The sequence below is a fragment of the Equus przewalskii genome, chromosome 3, assembly GCF_037783145.1.
Source record: "Equus przewalskii isolate Varuska chromosome 3, EquPr2, whole genome shotgun sequence".
In the NCBI taxonomy this organism is placed as follows: domain Eukaryota; kingdom Metazoa; phylum Chordata; class Mammalia; order Perissodactyla; family Equidae; genus Equus; species Equus przewalskii.
This window is the reverse complement of record NC_091833.1, coordinates 87,445,324-87,462,391: the sequence shown is the minus strand read 5'-3', so window position 1 is coordinate 87,462,391 and position 17,068 is coordinate 87,445,324. Positions and strand designations below refer to the sequence as shown.

At 32.2% G+C, this 17,068-nt stretch overlaps 1 protein-coding gene across 14 annotated transcripts in view; it reads right to left on the bottom strand.

The window, feature by feature from the left end:
• Window positions 1-17,068, bottom strand: part of PDS5A (PDS5 cohesin associated factor A) — a 165,054-nt gene that overhangs the window by 80,965 nt on the left and 67,021 nt on the right. For all 14 annotated transcript variants that reach the window (XM_070615115.1, XM_070615109.1, XM_070615112.1 and 11 more), the window contains exons 7-14: window positions 15,444-15,524; window positions 13,477-13,617; window positions 8,909-9,024; window positions 6,338-6,432; window positions 5,270-5,415; window positions 3,774-3,925; window positions 2,276-2,389; window positions 45-126 (exon numbers count right to left, since the gene is read on the bottom strand). In XM_070615115.1, coding sequence (XP_070471216.1) covers window positions 45-126; window positions 2,276-2,389; window positions 3,774-3,925; window positions 5,270-5,415; window positions 6,338-6,432; window positions 8,909-9,024; window positions 13,477-13,617; window positions 15,444-15,524 — 927 coding nt within the window. The remainder of the gene's footprint in view (window positions 1-44; window positions 127-2,275; window positions 2,390-3,773; window positions 3,926-5,269; window positions 5,416-6,337; window positions 6,433-8,908; window positions 9,025-13,476; window positions 13,618-15,443; window positions 15,525-17,068) is intronic.

The following is a 17,068-nucleotide window of genomic DNA, read 5'->3' as shown; positions in this document are numbered from 1 at the left end:
ACAATGACTAAAAAACTATGAATTTAAACAAATCATGAACTTACTGTAGGCTGCTTATGCAAATCCAGTAATTCTCGTACATGACTTCTAAGCATGTTCTGACACTTCCACATTTCATTGAGAGCTCTGCAAATAAAGTTATAAATAGGAAGAAAATACATAATATAACAACACTGGTAATTATTCAACTTTACTACTATTATTGTTGCATTGTGTAGATACACCATTCTTCCACATCTACCTAAAATTTTAAGCACCAAAAAATTTATTTATTAGAATTAAGACAGGTAGTTAAAAATGGTAAATATAAGGCTACTTATAAGAGAAAATATTTGAGAAGTTTAGAAGGATGAACAGGACCTTGCCAGGTAAATGAAGGGACTGAAAGACATTCTAAGCAGAGGTAGCTGAAATGTTCTTCTGGTACACAGAAAGATAAAATGTCATCAAAGTGCATGGCACATACAGGAAACTGAAAAAACATTATAGGCTTGGAGCATAGAGTGCAAGTAGGTGAGCATCAGGAAGCTGGAACATACTATAGAAAAGGATCAGGCTAAGTAAGGGGGAACACACGAAGGGCTGTAGACCATTTAAAAAAATGAATTTCTTAGAAATCATGTAGATTAAAGACACCAAATTTAAATTGAGTGTGTTTATTCTAGACTCTTTTCTCTTTATGAAAGCAGATTTTCTTCTCTCACAAACTCATTCTATAATTCTAGGTGACCAGAGGACCTCTGAGAAATTAGTCTATCTCTGAGTATTCTTTGCCAAATATTTTGAAATATAAATAGAGACCAAAACCTTAGGGTAGGGGTTTACTACCTAGAGTGAGCATCAGGAACCACCTGCAAATCTTTTTAAAAATGATGGATACTGCCTCCTAATGCACCAAGGATACAGTGTTACCTCTGGAATTTATGTCGAAAATGCATAACTTCAATCTAATTATGAGGAAACACTGGACAAACCCAAATTGAATATTCTACAAAATAACTGGCCAATGCAATATTCTTCCAAAAAACATCAAAGCCATAAAAGACAAAGACAGACAGAGGAATAGTTCCAAATAAAAGAGACCAGAGTCATGACAAGTAAATATGCAAAGTGAAATCCTAGAAAGGGGGAAAAAAAATCCATAAAGGACATTATTTGGACAATTGAGGAAATGTGAATACACACTGAATTAAACAATAATATCGTATCAATGTTAAATCTTTTGATTTTGAAAGTGTACTCTGGTTGTGTAAGAGAATATCCTTGTTCTTGGGAATATACACTGAAGTATTTAGGGGTAAAGAAATCCAATGTCTGCAAATTACTCTCAAATGGTTCAGAAGAAAATATGCACATAGACATAAAGAAAAACTTCGTGCAAGTGGCAGATGATAAAGCAAATGGTCAAAAATGATGAATCTGGATAAAGGGGATATCACAATGCTTTGTACTATTCCTATAACTTTTCTCTAAGTTTGAAATTATATGAAAATTAAAGGTTATATACATATATAAAAGAACTGAGGTTCTTATTCAGAACAATCAGAATTCTAAATGACAGGAGTAAGTTACTTTTTTAAAAGCTTTATTAAAGTGGAATGACGACATATCCTAGTGTCCTGGGAGATTTAAAGTTTACATCAGTTGTCCGAACAAAATTATTATTTTTTTGCTAAGGAAGAATCAACTTGAGCTAATATCTGCTGCCAATCTTCCTCTTTCTGTATGTGAGCCACCACTACAGCATGGCACCTGACAGACAAGTGGTGTAGGTCCGTGCCAAGGAACTGAACCCAAGCTGCCAAAACAGCGTGTGCTGAACTTAACTACTAGGCTACTGGGGCTGGGCCCAAACAAAATTAATAATGCCTTTCAGTCTCAAAATATCCCAATTTGGAAAATCAATCATATGGTCATTTTATATAGAGGTGATTTGAATTTGCTCCCCTGAGAAAGAATCAGTGCTTAGTATGGTAAAACTCCAATAGTGTAATTTAGATCCCAGTTAACAGGTAGACAAAAGATAATTTTGACACAGGGACTCGTCTGAATCCCTGAAACCATATTCCTGACTCATCTGACAATATGCCTATGCATATAGGAATATTTTTCTTTTAACCTATCTGAATTTATATCATAAAATGTTTCTCTATATTTATCCGAGGTTCTCGATTCAACTAGAAAAAGCAACAACCCCATCAAGAACAATTAGATGAGATGAAGTAATTTTATGAAATCTTCAGGAAATACTCCAATCATTTAAAAAGTAACTTACTTGACAGCATTTGGATCCAAACTAGCATATAAATAATATAAGCATTTCATTCTCTCTTCTGTTTCCAGGTTGTGGGGAACAAGATACTGAGCAAAGATTTTCTCTACCAACAGTCTGTGAAACAAACAAAAACCCCAAATAACACAATTATTATATTTTAGCCATTTTATATTTTAACCACCTCATGCAAAGATACCATATCAACGGTGATAACCTATGTGTGCAAATACAATGGAAAAGATGACTATGTGGTCAGTTCCTTTCCTTGGAAGTATAGTTATTTCTAAATTTAAAGCTAGAGCTGCCATTTGCGGCTTTACTTTTTAACCTGTCAGTATGAAACATTTGTTCTAAAAGGGTTATAAGTTATTCCTAAACACAGGGTGCTACGCTGTTCCACCTATTCTTCATCATCACTGTGGAGCTACAATAAATTACTTAACATTACATATAAAGCTATGATCTCAAGAAGAGTTAATTCTCAAAAAAACCCATTAATTTCTTCCGATTTCAGTTTGGCTCCTTTCCCATGTGATCACTTGGTAAAATCAGAAGGATCGTCCTTCATATTACTTTGTGAAAATTTAGCTTTTCCTGTGCACATTTGATCTCTCTTCTTACCATCGTCTAAATTCCTTACCAGTAGTGGAATATCCTTCTTGCTAAGTTTATATTTATTATTCAATATCACTGGAATAAGAAAATAGAAGAGCTCTTCATTTGTCAATGAAATACATATCCAGTGATGCCAGAGAAGTCAGTCTAATTCAATAAAACATTCCGAAGTATTTTTCAAAAACCAAAGTCATGACTACAGTCCAATATACAATTATAAGTAACAATCAGAAAATAAAAACAACATAAGTCCATCACAAGAAAAAAATTTTGTAGCTATGTAGGGGAACACATGTTAACTAGACTTACTGTGGTAATCATTTCACAATATATGCAAATATAGAATCATTATGTTGTATATATGAAACTAATATAATCAATTATATCTCAATTAGTCAATTATATCCCAATAAAAACAATAACAACAACAACACAGTAATACCTCTATTGGTATTTAGAGTGTTGCAAAAAGGAAAAACAGTAACTAGCAGATAGTGAATAGTGCTATATTGCCAGACACTGGGCTAGGCGGCTTAACATTCATTACTTTATTTAATCCACATGACAATCCTGTAAGGTTGGTTTTATTATTACCCCATTTTACATAAAACCGAGGTGCACAGAAATTAAGTCAGTTGTGCAACAACATACATCTAAGAGGTGGAATGAACATCCAGACCGTCTCTAGTCTGACTCCAAAGCCCATACCTATTTCACTATTATTATGCTTCCTTACAATCTTGGCTAGAGTCTTATTTAAACATAGTATGCATAAATACACAGAAAGTGATTTCTAAAATTAGAAATTGTTAAAAATTGTTATATTTTTAAAAAATTAAAAGCACTTTTATATTCAACCATTCTACAAACATATTAGACTCACTTGTCATCGATGCTATTCTGATAATAAATATGCAAAAGTTTGTCCTTTATCCAACTGACTTTCTCTGCAGCTTCCTTTCCTGCTTCACCATGAAGACAGTATTTCTTATAAAGCTGAGCCAGACCCATCATAGCTTCTTTTCTTACTCGCCACTAGAAAGTATAAAGTTTATTGCATGAGCCAGACACCAAATTTCAGTAGACTAATCTGGGAAAACTGCCATTTCTTCAGTAGGTTGTACAATCAGACTTATTTGTAATATAATTGATCTATTTAAGTTAATACTTCCCTACAAATTTTTTGTATAATTTTCTCATTTTTAGGCCATTTAGTGGATGTAATGAAATTCTGTTCCCATACAACAGGTAACAGATGCCATTTGACATTTCTTACATGAAATAAAGAATGCAAGCAATCTAAGAAATCTAAAATTAAGAAGTCCTGTCCCCACATTTTACAGAGGAGGAATATTTCAGAAAGGTTATAGCCAAGGTCATCTAATTTATTACACCAAAATCCAGGTCTTATTAACATGTGCAGTAGGTGCTATTATGACCATATCATGTTGTTCAGGAAGATTCACTTATTCAACTCTTTCTGAAACTATATACAAACACTGACAGAAGGAGGAGTGAAATGTTTCTAAAAGGCAGAAATAACAAAAATGGCAATTACCTTAAATTAGGTGTGTATGTGGGAGGGAAGTTACCAACTAACCACTAGGAAAGTGTCATTTTATTTAAAGGGGAAAAAAGTCTTCAAAGTTAGAATTACTGATACAGTTGAACAAGTTAAATAGTGTCTACTGTACATATCTGCCTCCTATGACTATTTTAAAAGAACTTAAATACGTCTATGTTTCATAACCAAGAAATATCACTTTTCTACTCCAAAATTATGGCTAAACTACATTGGTTTTAAGAAGACACCAGGTTTTCAACTATGCCTCAAATAAAATAGCACACTGCAAAGGCAACCTCTGCAAAAGATGTTGGTAAGTAGCATGTCTAATCAGCCTGCCTTGCATGTCTGTCTCTAGCTTATGGCTGACACTATTCTTTAGTAACTGTATTGCTGTTCTTAGTACTACTTTTCCTTACCAACCCACATTTTTAACTGTATAAGACTGTCACTTTCGAAAATGCTAACTATAAGAAATAAATATGTAATCAATCACTACTCTTTTGAAACTCATCATGTAAGTGAAAAGATCAAATAAAAGTTTGTTTTATTTAGCTATTCTTTTTATAAAGGTAAGCTAGAAGACAAACCCTTGCCTAAGATCTGAAAAGTTACAGAATCCAATGTATTCATTTGTGAAGATAATTAAAAGATATGTAGGAAACATACAAATTATTACCTCTTTATTTGGTATTGTATTAATGTTGACTTTCACACAGAAAAGCTCTAAATATAATAGAAAATAATTTCTATTGTATTTAGCAAACAATTTAGACACAGTAAATAACAAAAGAATAAAATTCCTCAGATTTTACCCGTTTATCCAGTGTTCTTTCCCTTACAAAGCCAAGCAGCTGATCATTTACTAAGGCAAGGTCTCTTTTGGCAGCTGTTATTATAGTAACAATGACATCATGACGAATGGCTTCTTCTGGATCATGTGATCTAACTTTCAAATATTCTGTAGTAAGAGAAAAAAACTTAAGCTAAATGTTAGCTATAATATTTGTCATGTTCAGAGTGACAGAAAAGACAAATGCTTTAAGCTTTTGTCTATATTGAAACAGTTTGTAAAATGTGGCACAAATTAAAATCATTTTATTTTTGAGGTGACAATACCCTACTATATAATCACAAAATAAACTAAACCACACTATTTATTACTGCATAGTCACATCTTAATAAATAAGGGGTTTTACATCAACTATTCTGGAAAAGCCAAATCACAATATCTGATTTATATACTTTAGAATTTAAGTTACAATACAAATTAAAAGAAAAACAGTAAAAATGCTTATAGTAAAAATAGTAAAAAGGCTTATAAGCAAGTTCACTGATAGGTCTGAACATTACATAATATAAAATACTTAATGACACTGTATGACGTCTAAAAAAATTCCTAAATAATTACAATACAAACAAAATCAAAACAAAAAATGTTATTTCCTCTTCTCTGGTAGACAGCATTATGATAGAAGCCATTTATTTGCTACTACCAAATAAGTAGGTTCAAACGCTCTATGTTCAAGTGGAGAATGAGAAATTCTCGTTTAGTCCAGAAGATAATCACTTTCTTGCCTATTATAAGATACATTACTTTATTTAATTATCACATAGGTATAATGATTTGTGCCCAAACCCAATGTCATACAGAAGAGTTTACTTGCTATGATTTTCAAAAAATTTCAAAGGATTACAATATGAAGATTTCAAATGTAATTTTATTGTATAAACATGAAATCATTTACTAGTCCCAGACTGACATAGACTTGAAATAGTGCCAGAGTTAAAACCTATCCAGAAACTGAAGTTAAGGTCAAAGATCACATCTAAAATAGATTTGTGTGGTTACTCTCATATTTGTAATAAACCAGCTAGCTTACCTGTGAGGTCCTTTGCTAAATCTGGGTGGTTCATTAAACAGTGACTGGCAAATTTCACACTTTCTAATCTCACAGGAACGTGAATGTCATTAAATCTACACAGAAACAAATTGCTAAATATTAGTTGTAAGGCAAAATAATTATTTTCTAATAAGTCATATCTAATATTATTTAAATGCCTATAAACAACAGTTATTGATTAGAAAATGCGTTATTATGATGACAATTTTTTTTTTTTTAAAGACTGGCACCTAACAACTGTTGCCAATCTTCCTTTTTTTTTTCTTTCTGCTTTTTCTCCCCAAACCACCCCAGTACTTAGTCGTATATTTTAGTTGTGGGACCTTCTAGTTGTGGCATGTGGGATGCTGCCTCAAAGCGGCCTGATGAGGGATGCCATGTCTGCGCCCAGGATCTGAACCAGTGAAAACCCTGGGCCGCCAAAGCGGAGTGTGCGAACTTAACCACTCGGCCACCGGGCCTGCCCACAAAAACATTTTTGAAAACAGAATTTGTTTACCATGCTAAAGCAAACACCAGTATAAACACATCTTCCAACCCAAACTACCTACTTTGTAAAGACAAAAATTTGAGATCTTAAAACTATGCTACAAAACAAAAAATAAATACTCAAAAATGCACAAAATCTACTTGAAAAAAGTTTACAGGAAGAAAATACCTGGGAGGATGTGAGGTAGAAAACAAATCATATACAAGAGGTAGATCGAGAAGTTTAAAAATGAGTACATGAAGTGCACCTCATAATGCCTCACAACAAAAGTTTCATATACCCAGGATCAACCTGTATTAAAATGCTCTTTTAAAGGTCTGGTATAGTGTAAGAGTTCAATAAATACAAAGTACCACATGTAGACTGAAAACTGCATATAATAAGGAAAAGCTGAGCAACTCTCAAATTTAAAATTTATCATTGGACAATTTAAGCAACACTTATTAATTATAAATAATGTGATTTTAAATAGCAGGAAATATTCTTATTTCTGAAGTGATCTCATAAAACAATCAATTAAACTAAAGTTATTTAATAACTGCCTTAATGTCCATGCTTCCTACTTCCTTATCCAGAGAGAATCATCATAGTTTAATAAAACCTTGCACTTAGGATTGATAATTTCCACTGCCAGAGAAAAATGAAAATATTATCTCTTATGGTCAAGTAAATTACAAAATACCAAAACACTAATTGCTAAATAACTAAGAAAAATAATACAGTAAAACAGACTGATAATAATACTTTGCTTCTATGAATCAGAGCCCCATTATTAGAGATAGCACTGAATGCAAAATTATGAATGTAAGTAGCCTTTTATGATTGATTTACTTTTTTACAGTAATCCAGGTGAAATATGAATTCTTGTATTTTTGCTTATATGTTTTGCTATCAATACTGATGTCAATCACAAGGACAGAATCACTCCTGTGTATATTGACAAGTACAGTTGCTTCCTTCCCTCTATTCTAAATTCTTTTTTTTCCCTTTCTGAGGAAGATCTGGCCTGAGTTAAAATCTGTGCCAGTCTTCCACTACTTTGTATGTGGGTCACTGCCACAGCATGGCTGCCTATGAGTAGTATAGGTCCATGCCTGGGAACCAAACCCAGGCCACTGAAACAGAGTGCACTGAACTTAACCACTAGGCCACAGGGCCAGCTCTATTCTAAATTCTTATAAATTCAAGTTTAATCATTCAAACCGTCAACACTTATTCCTAGTTAAGACCTTCAAAATGGCCTGTTCTGAGCAAGTAACTTAAGAAATCATGTCAGCGTCAGATATTTCTCAGATTTGTTATATTTTAATATTTAATCTAGGATTGCTATAAGGATTATAAGGTGAATTCACTTTAAGAAAATTTCTGAGCCCATCTTCTAAACCAGTTGAATTAAACAATGCTGAATCTCAAACAGTCTCCAGAATACTAATACAGGGTGAAAACCAACTTTCCAATGTTTAAAGCAAAGAAACATGTCATGGTATGCAAGGGGGAATTTAATAAATTTCACAGATTTTTCAACCTTACCACCAAGTTGAATAGAGTGTAATAATTCTAAGTTCTTGAGAAGGAATATTATTAAACACTATCTGAGTGAAGAACAATGATATTTTCAATTTCAAAACCATGCAATAATACCAAAATAGTTCAAAACACCCATCATGTAATTAGATAAGCTACAAACCAAAAAGATAAGCACTAGTAAATGAATAAATTGCTGGAGTGAAAAATAGCATGGACTGGACTGTTATGTCTTCAGTCTCATAATTTATTTAAAAATCTTAAGAGTTTGAACATTCTCAGATGTTGCCTATCTATTCTAATGACATTATTTTAGCACAAAAAAGATTAAGAACTCTTATGTGGGTAGGTAATAAGCTTTCTTCATAAAAAATTTGTCTACAACTTAATCTCCAAGAAAGATAGCAACATGGATACTAAAAAACCAAACACATTTCAATTAAAGTTTTGATATATATGGTTTTAATCAAGTGGACCATAACTGCTGGCCTCCAAAATACAAAAGTTGGAATCCATAAAATTGTGTGTTCTCTTACCGTCCGAGAAAACACTGCCAAAGAGGACGATTCTGTGTTGCCAAATCGGAATCTTTAGAACCAAACAATTTAGCTAAAAGTCGAACAACAGCTAGTCGCTCTTCTCCATCATTGCTCTAAGGGAAAAGAGAAAATAAATGAAGCCGGAGGCTTTTTCATCAGATTACAGAAAATAACACGAAACTTTTCCAAGAAGGTACAACTTCATATTTCTGCTTATAATGAGAACTTTAAAATATCATATGCTCTCATTTACATGCAGAAAGTGATTTGATTCTACGTTAGATCATCTGGTTCTTTGCTCTTATTTCATCCACAAATTAGTAGGCTAATTTATGCCTACTTTGCTGCTTGTTTGCAATCTCCACAGACGTTGTAGAAATCTGAAGATAATCAATCAATTCAAACATTCCCTAAGAGTCCTAGAAAAAAATTCTATAAAGAGCGAAGCTGCCAATAATTTCCGTCCTAGTAAGCTTTCTTTATAAGAAATCTTTCCTGGAGCTCCAATATAAACCCTTATCAAATAAAGTTTTGATATGTGAAGTTTTAATCAAGGATCCCCTACTGACTGAAGAACATGATACTGAAGAATGTCATGATTCAGGAAAACTAATCTTAATAAAAGAGCAAGAATATCTAAAAGATCAGGCGAACTGAATACTACAAAAAAGGAAACTTTAAAGTTATTTTTTGATAAGGGCCTCCTACTTTCTTATCTTGTATCAATATATGCTATGAAAATTGTTTCAGTTTCACTAGTGATGTTACATCTTAATATAAATTATTCTGAAACCCTAAAAAAGACTAAAAAGTTGCGAAACTTCCTAAAAATCACATATTCACTAGCAAAATAAAGGCAATAACTAAAAATAATTGCTATTTTTTTGAAATGTTCAAATACAAGGTGTGTCTAAAGCAATACCAGAAATTCAATAAACAAATATTCATGAGAAGAGACAGTAAGTTAAAAAAGAAAAGAACATGAGATATAGTCTTTTCCTTATGGATGTCTTAAATCTCAGGAATAGGGGGTTTTCTGGGTAAAACAGGCACACACATCAAACAGATGTAAAAAATGAAAACGGTATCAGGCTTTAACACAATTACAAAAATGATTTTCTTTGACAAAGTTTTTCTTGAGCAACGTGACAACATGCAGACTAGAGCTGCCTTTTAATAAGTCCAATTGACTAGCCAACATATATTTTTTTTTAAGAAAAATAAATCTATCCCTTAAATATCAAACACTAGAAAAAGTGGAAATTTTGCTCTATTTTTGGGTGACTACTTTAGTAGCTTAGCAATTATTTCAAATAACGTGACATTTCACCTCTATATATTTAACTACTGAAATAAGACTAAGTGAAAACGTGCCCCTTGCCTTTTTAAAATTTAAAATATATTCTTTGAGTGAGGTTGGTATATGATTATAGTGATGGCAATTTTGTTTTTGGTGCAAAATCATTGGTGTCTCTCAAGTATAGCTGTATTATTAATCTATCCCAAAGTGAAAATTATCTCATTAAGATACTATATAATACATTGTTTGAATACCTATATATATATATTGATAATTTTAAAAGTAGGCAAAATTTAGAAATTCTGCATTAACAATTTACCAATGACTTTTGGGTTTTTTTTTGAGGAAGACTGGCCCTGAGCTAACATCTGTTGCCAATCTTCCTTTTTTTCTTTTCTCCCCAAAGCCCCATTACACAGTTGTATACCCTAGCTGTAAGTCATTCTAGTTCTTCTATGTGGGATGCTGCCACAGCATGGCTTGATGAGCCATATGCAGGTCCACACCCGGGATCCAAACCAGTGAAGCCTGGGCTGCAGAAGTGGAGCATGCGAAATTAACCACATGGCCATGGGGTTGTCCCCAACCAGTGACTTTCTAAAAGAAATTTCAAATGGCCAGCAGGTTTTTATTTCTCTTCAATCCTAGCTAAAAGAGGTCACTAACTCTATTATTGTTTCTAATTACAAAGTAATTGATTCAGAACAATTCTCTGTGAAAATTTTCATTCCAACCAAATTACAGCAATTATGACTATTTTAAAATGTTTTTAAATTTGGGGAATAAATGTAAATGCCAGTCTCTCTCTCTGCATTCCATGAAGGAAGTCTTAAATGTAAAAGGTAGCAAATTTCCTGATAACTATAATCAAGGCTGGTGAGAAGCACAACTCCAGGGTATCCCTTAAAAATGAGAGAATACTCTCTGTGGACCTATGTGGTAGATAGTATATACCACTGTATGAAGTGCCCAGTACAGAGTAAAATCAAACAAATGGTTATTTTGAAGCATTTTCTCACACATTTTTACTGCCCTCAAGAAGACTGTAACCTAGGACTCTGAACTATGAAAAGCTGTAGCTATACGACTTATAGCTATAACTACAGAAAATCACCACAGCCATAAAAACTTTCTAGGCTATCCACTTAATACATACTGGTGACTCAAAAAGAGGCATCCTAATTATATATAGTTAGTATCTAAACTACTTTAAATCTCAGTTTCTTCATTTGTGATGAGAAAACTAATACTGGTACAGGCTAGGGTTGCAGTCAGAAGAAAATATGAACCCAGGCAACGGCACCTGTTTTAAGACAATAAAATATTCCATTATCACTATTATTTAGACACAGTATCAGTTCAGTATGAAGTTAAAAAAAGGTATTAATTTATCTAAGAACACAGAAAAACATAAAAATCAATGGCCTTGTATTACATATATTGTACTTACAGAGACTACATAGTCAAAAATAACAGTAACTGATTAGAGAGTTAATTTTTTTAAAAAAAGAATCTAAGGAAAACATTCTTGCTGATGTACCTTTAAAGTATGCCTATAAAGCAAATTGTATCAATGAAGAAGAGAAGGTATAAGATAAAGGAGTGTGTGTGGGGGGGAGGGTAAAAGGGATGATTAGGCATGTGTTTGGTGATGGACTGTAATTAGTCTTTGGGTGGTGAACATGTTGTAATCTACACAGAAATTGAAATATATAACAATGTACACTTGAAATTTATATAATGTTATAAACCACTGTTACTGCAATAAAAAAAAAGAATAAAAAACCAAAAAGAAACAAAAAAAAGATAAAGGAGTAACTGGGAACAGTGGTAAACTGAAAAACTCATAACTCATTTAAAAAGGTGCTACTACTCAATTCTAGCCATTCTGTTGTCATCTAGAAATAAGGGCTCAATGTTGCCAAATCATCTGATTTTTTTAAAAAAAGAAAACACATACGTCTGAACTTATAAACAAAATCTGATTTTTAAATTCATTCATTCAATGTTAGAAACTAAAAAGAAAAAAACTCTTTGTATGAGATTTTAAAATAATATCTACCAAAGAAAACCTATTTTTGGGCTAGATTCAGTTTGTTAGCAACCTCTGCTTTACATAAATGAACCAATAGAAGACGGGGTATGAACTACCACTATAGCTTAGCTCCCCTCAGTTTACATTCAGTCCATACATGGAAATCTGAAAGTATAGCTCTTAATTCCTTCTCACCATCTATCATTGTTTAAGGATTAAGAGGCTTGACTTTTCATATTAGACTTTATAAATAGATTGGGAGAAAATATTTTAATGCCTTATACCTAGAAATAATTTGGTATGGAAACATCTTTAGGCTGTTGTTAAAATCTTAAAAAACAAAACAAACAAAATGTTATTCTCTATGTAACATTTTCCATACAACAGTTTCTTAGAAGCCCGGGACAATGTCCTTTATGCTATAAATAACAAGTGCTTATAATAAAGACAATATGGACAATTCTTAATTATGTATACATGTTTTAAGAGTCTGAAAATCAAAGCTCTAATCCCAAATCTGTTTGAATTGTGTAACTACGCAAAATATTTCATCTTGACTTTTTTGTCTCAAAACGTGAAACTGTAAAGTTGGTCTTAATTATATCACAGATTGTTTTAAGGATCAAATAAGATATTGAATATAAAAAGCCTTTCAAAAAGTCTGGAATATTAAGCAAATATAAGGTGTCATCTTCTGTAGTTCAGCTGGGATACGGCATCAACTGTCTAAATTTTTCATATTTTTTGAGGACTTACGAATTGCTTGCTTAGTTGGTTATAAAAAAACATAGATACATTCTCAAGTCATACAGTAGAACTTTTGTTCTTGATCTATACTATGAAAGGGTCATAAAGTTGTAGTCAAGACCCTTTGAGCACTCAGTTTGAAATCTTTTGATGTTCTAAAACATACCTAACTACTAATAAACACCATTTAATAACAACATGCATTATAAATTTCTAGGACAATACCATTTTTCATCTTTATTATTCGTGTCACTGTATATATCTGATATTTAACAACTAGGTAAGCTGTAATTTTACAATGTACATTTTCCTATCACCCAGATGAGAGATACTGTTTTATTCAAATGATTCAAAGCTGTATACCTTAACTAAATATAAGGTAAATTGAACTCACATTTTTTTCTTTTAAAGTTAGAGAAAAACTATGCCATATATATTTTTCTCTTAAAGCTTAATGGGCTTAAAAATTATGGTCAGTCTTACCTTCAGTTTGAATTCAAGCTGTGGCATGACAGATAATAACAAATGAGGATCTATAGCAAAAAGTTCCTGAATCAGATCAAATACATGTTCTGATAAATCACTTACTGATGATCTTCCCAGCACCAGGACTTGATTGAAAAACTATAGGAGATATTAAAACAAAAATAAAATACCCACTTCATTTAAAAATTTGGATAGGTTTTTATAAACACATGTTAAAAAAAACCAATATAATTGGGCATTACATATACAATGGAAGGAGATGAAACAGATGTTTCAGTTACTAATCCTAAATAGGACAGTCACCAAAACAGAAGAAATAAACCTCCAAACATCAAATTATGAATGTTACAGGGAGAAAGGTAAAAAAGAATTGAGTTGTTAGCTTTCTTTCAAATTAGGGTGACATTTCTAGGAATTCTGACTTTCATTAAATCAAAATAATTTAGGTAGGTAGTGTAATTCACTAGACAGAATTTTATAGAGATATTTCCTTATAGCAGAGAAAATTTTGTCTCAATCTTTTTGATATTTATTTAAGTCTGACTAGTTTTTCCATGAGTTTAGTAATAAAGAGTATTTAAAGGTGGAGGGTAAGTTTTTAAAAAATACCTAGAGAAAGTCAAATACATTTTGACTCAGAGGACAAAGAGAAGGAAAAGGTAATGATACAAAAGCTAACTAATAATTTAAAAGAATGTTAGGAAGAAACAAAGAGAATAAATTATCAAGAGCATAAATAAAAAGACACCTTCACTCCCTGCCAACACACACAGACTTACAAAAAAATATTAAGTTAAAAATGCTAAAGAGGGAGTTGTGTGTAATTGATGCAAGCATATATTCTGGTAGTGTCATCAAATTTTATATTTCTATTGAAAAGCAATACACATTATGGGTTAGAAAATATTCCTATTTACTATGCAGATCTTGAAAAGAATAAGAAAAACAGTTTTAACAAAATTTAAACACACACGTGAATAAGCATAGAACACTAATTCTGCAAGGATATATGAAAATATATTGGTGATGGCTATTTCTGAGAATTGAGAATAGAGTATTGGTGTTTGGAGAGATACTTTTCACTGTATACTCTTGTACTATTCAAGAAAACACTTTTTTTAACATGTTTAAGTATTTAGTAATATAAATAATACTAAGAATTCATATCATTTAGATTAATATACTCTTACTTGGGTTTTATATGAGGAAAATAATTCAACAATAGATAAATGTTACATTCATGGAAAACCCTGAGAAATCTAAATGCAAGACAAGAGAGAAATGGTTAGGTAAATTATGGGTACATGTCAATTCAAAGGAACACTTATAGCGATTCATATTATAAATAAAAAGATAATGCCAAAATATGGAAATATATATATGAAGACAATTCAAAATTTTATATAGAGTATGTGAAAAAATAGGTATGAGTGTGAGCAAATGCGCAATGGAATTAATTGCTACATTAAGATAGCAGAATTATAAATATTTCTTTTTTTGTTCCAAATTACTTTATTGATTTTTTAGTAAAAAAAAGAACTTTATTCAATAAAAACAACTATTTAAGAGAAACAAAAAGGTTCAGAAGAATAACCTAGAGACATGAAGAGAAAATACGTAGACAGACACAGAGACAAAGATGAAGTGAGAAAGTGAGAGATCAGCATGTCCAGAAGATATAAAGATAAACACAAAAAGGCAATAGAAGAGGGGGTGGAAGTTGGAGATAAGTTTTCATAAAACAACATCCTCCATCACTTGTGCCATTTAAAAATGTCAAAAAAGCTTATAAAGTTATGCTGCATTTGGTCACATTCGGACACATCAGTTCTTTTATATATTTGTTCTAAATAGATGAAACTGTTTATAGCATGAATAGAATTCTATGTGCAAGGTTCTAACAAATTAGTACAATGGATTAAGAATTACACAATTATGGAATAAATATAGGTATAAATACATACATTAGCAATGCATGCCTCAATAGTCTGGACTGTCCTTTTCAACAGCACTTTAGCGAGGTCAAAGGACTGTTTGTTTAAGTTCTGAAACACAATAAAAATATACAAAGTTACAACGAATTTATGAGATAACACCATTAGAACACTATAGACTTCAAAGCTACAAAACACGAAGCAAAAAATATAATTGAATTACAATCAAAGTTTTACTCAATACGCTCTAGTTAAGTGGTCTTAAACAAAGAAGTTGCAAATAGCACAACTATGAACTAAAACTAAAATACATTAGGATAATTAGCCAAAAGCCCAACCCTATATTAAGTTTAGTTTTACTAAAGTCAAAATGGACCTGAGGCTTTTTGGTTTTGTTTGTTAACCAATTATAGCCATGTATCCTAAACAAATAAACACACAGCCCTCTCTAACCCACCATCTCTCAGTATTTCATTGTCCAATGTATGCTCTGAGGAGGAGTAGACCTGGAAAGTGTTCCAAGCAAAATTCTCAATCAACTATATTTTGAAATGCTGAATCTTGCTCCTCAAGATTCCCAATACACTGCAACAAATTAAAGGGTGTGAGAAAGACTAGAGAAAAGATACATATTTAATTTTTTTAAACTTTACTGAAAATGGAATTTTTTTTTTGAAGACTACCTATTAACATCTCTATATTTTGAAGTTTTGGACCAAACTGAGATTCATTCACCATCTTGCACCTCTCCCAAAAAGAGGCTAGGAAACTCTATACTCTAGGTCAGTACTCAGCAAGCCTTATGCAAAGAGCTAGATGGTAACTATTTAAGTTTTGTTAGTCCACGGTCACTGCTGCAACTACACAACTCTGTTGTTGCAGTGTGAAAGTAGCCATAGACAAAATGAAAACAAACGAGCACGGCTGTGTTCAAATAAAACTTTATTTACATAAATAGGCAATGGATCAGATTTGCTCCATAAGCCATAGCTTCCTGAGCATTACTCCAGGCTTTTATTCCATTCGCAAAAGGATAAGATTAGCTCAAAATTAAGGCATCTCTTCTACTTCCCAAAAGGGTATATTTACTTCTCATAAAAACACTCTAACAAGAATATAAACACCAAATACACTAACTATTCCTCTCAAAGTTTTTTCTCTCTTATTTTGCCTAACATATATTCCCCTTTGCTATATTCTCAAAATTTTGACCAATTACAGAGATTCATCTGAATTAATAAAATGCAAACGATGTTTACAGAGTCAGAGTCATGAGAAAAAATTTATAATTAATTACATCTTATTGTGAGTAAGTACATTGTTCATCTAACACCTGATAATAGGTCACTGAATCATTAGACCAAAAAAGCAGGAGGGTACATATATCATCAGTGGGGTAGGCCTGAGTGCAGTCCAGTGGAGGAGCTTCTGGGGAGCTAAGTCTCTCAGTTCCTTAGGAGGACTCAGCAGAGAGAAACAGAAAAAGGGAACAGGGAGAAATATACAGCTCTGAATCATCCTTTTCCCTGTAATATTAACCATATAGTTTCCACTTCTGCCCAGATCTTTTTCTGAAAGTGCCTAAGAAAAATGTAGGATATGGCTTCTGAGAAGAAATACAAATTCCTCTGCTCCACATCTATATTATAAAAAAG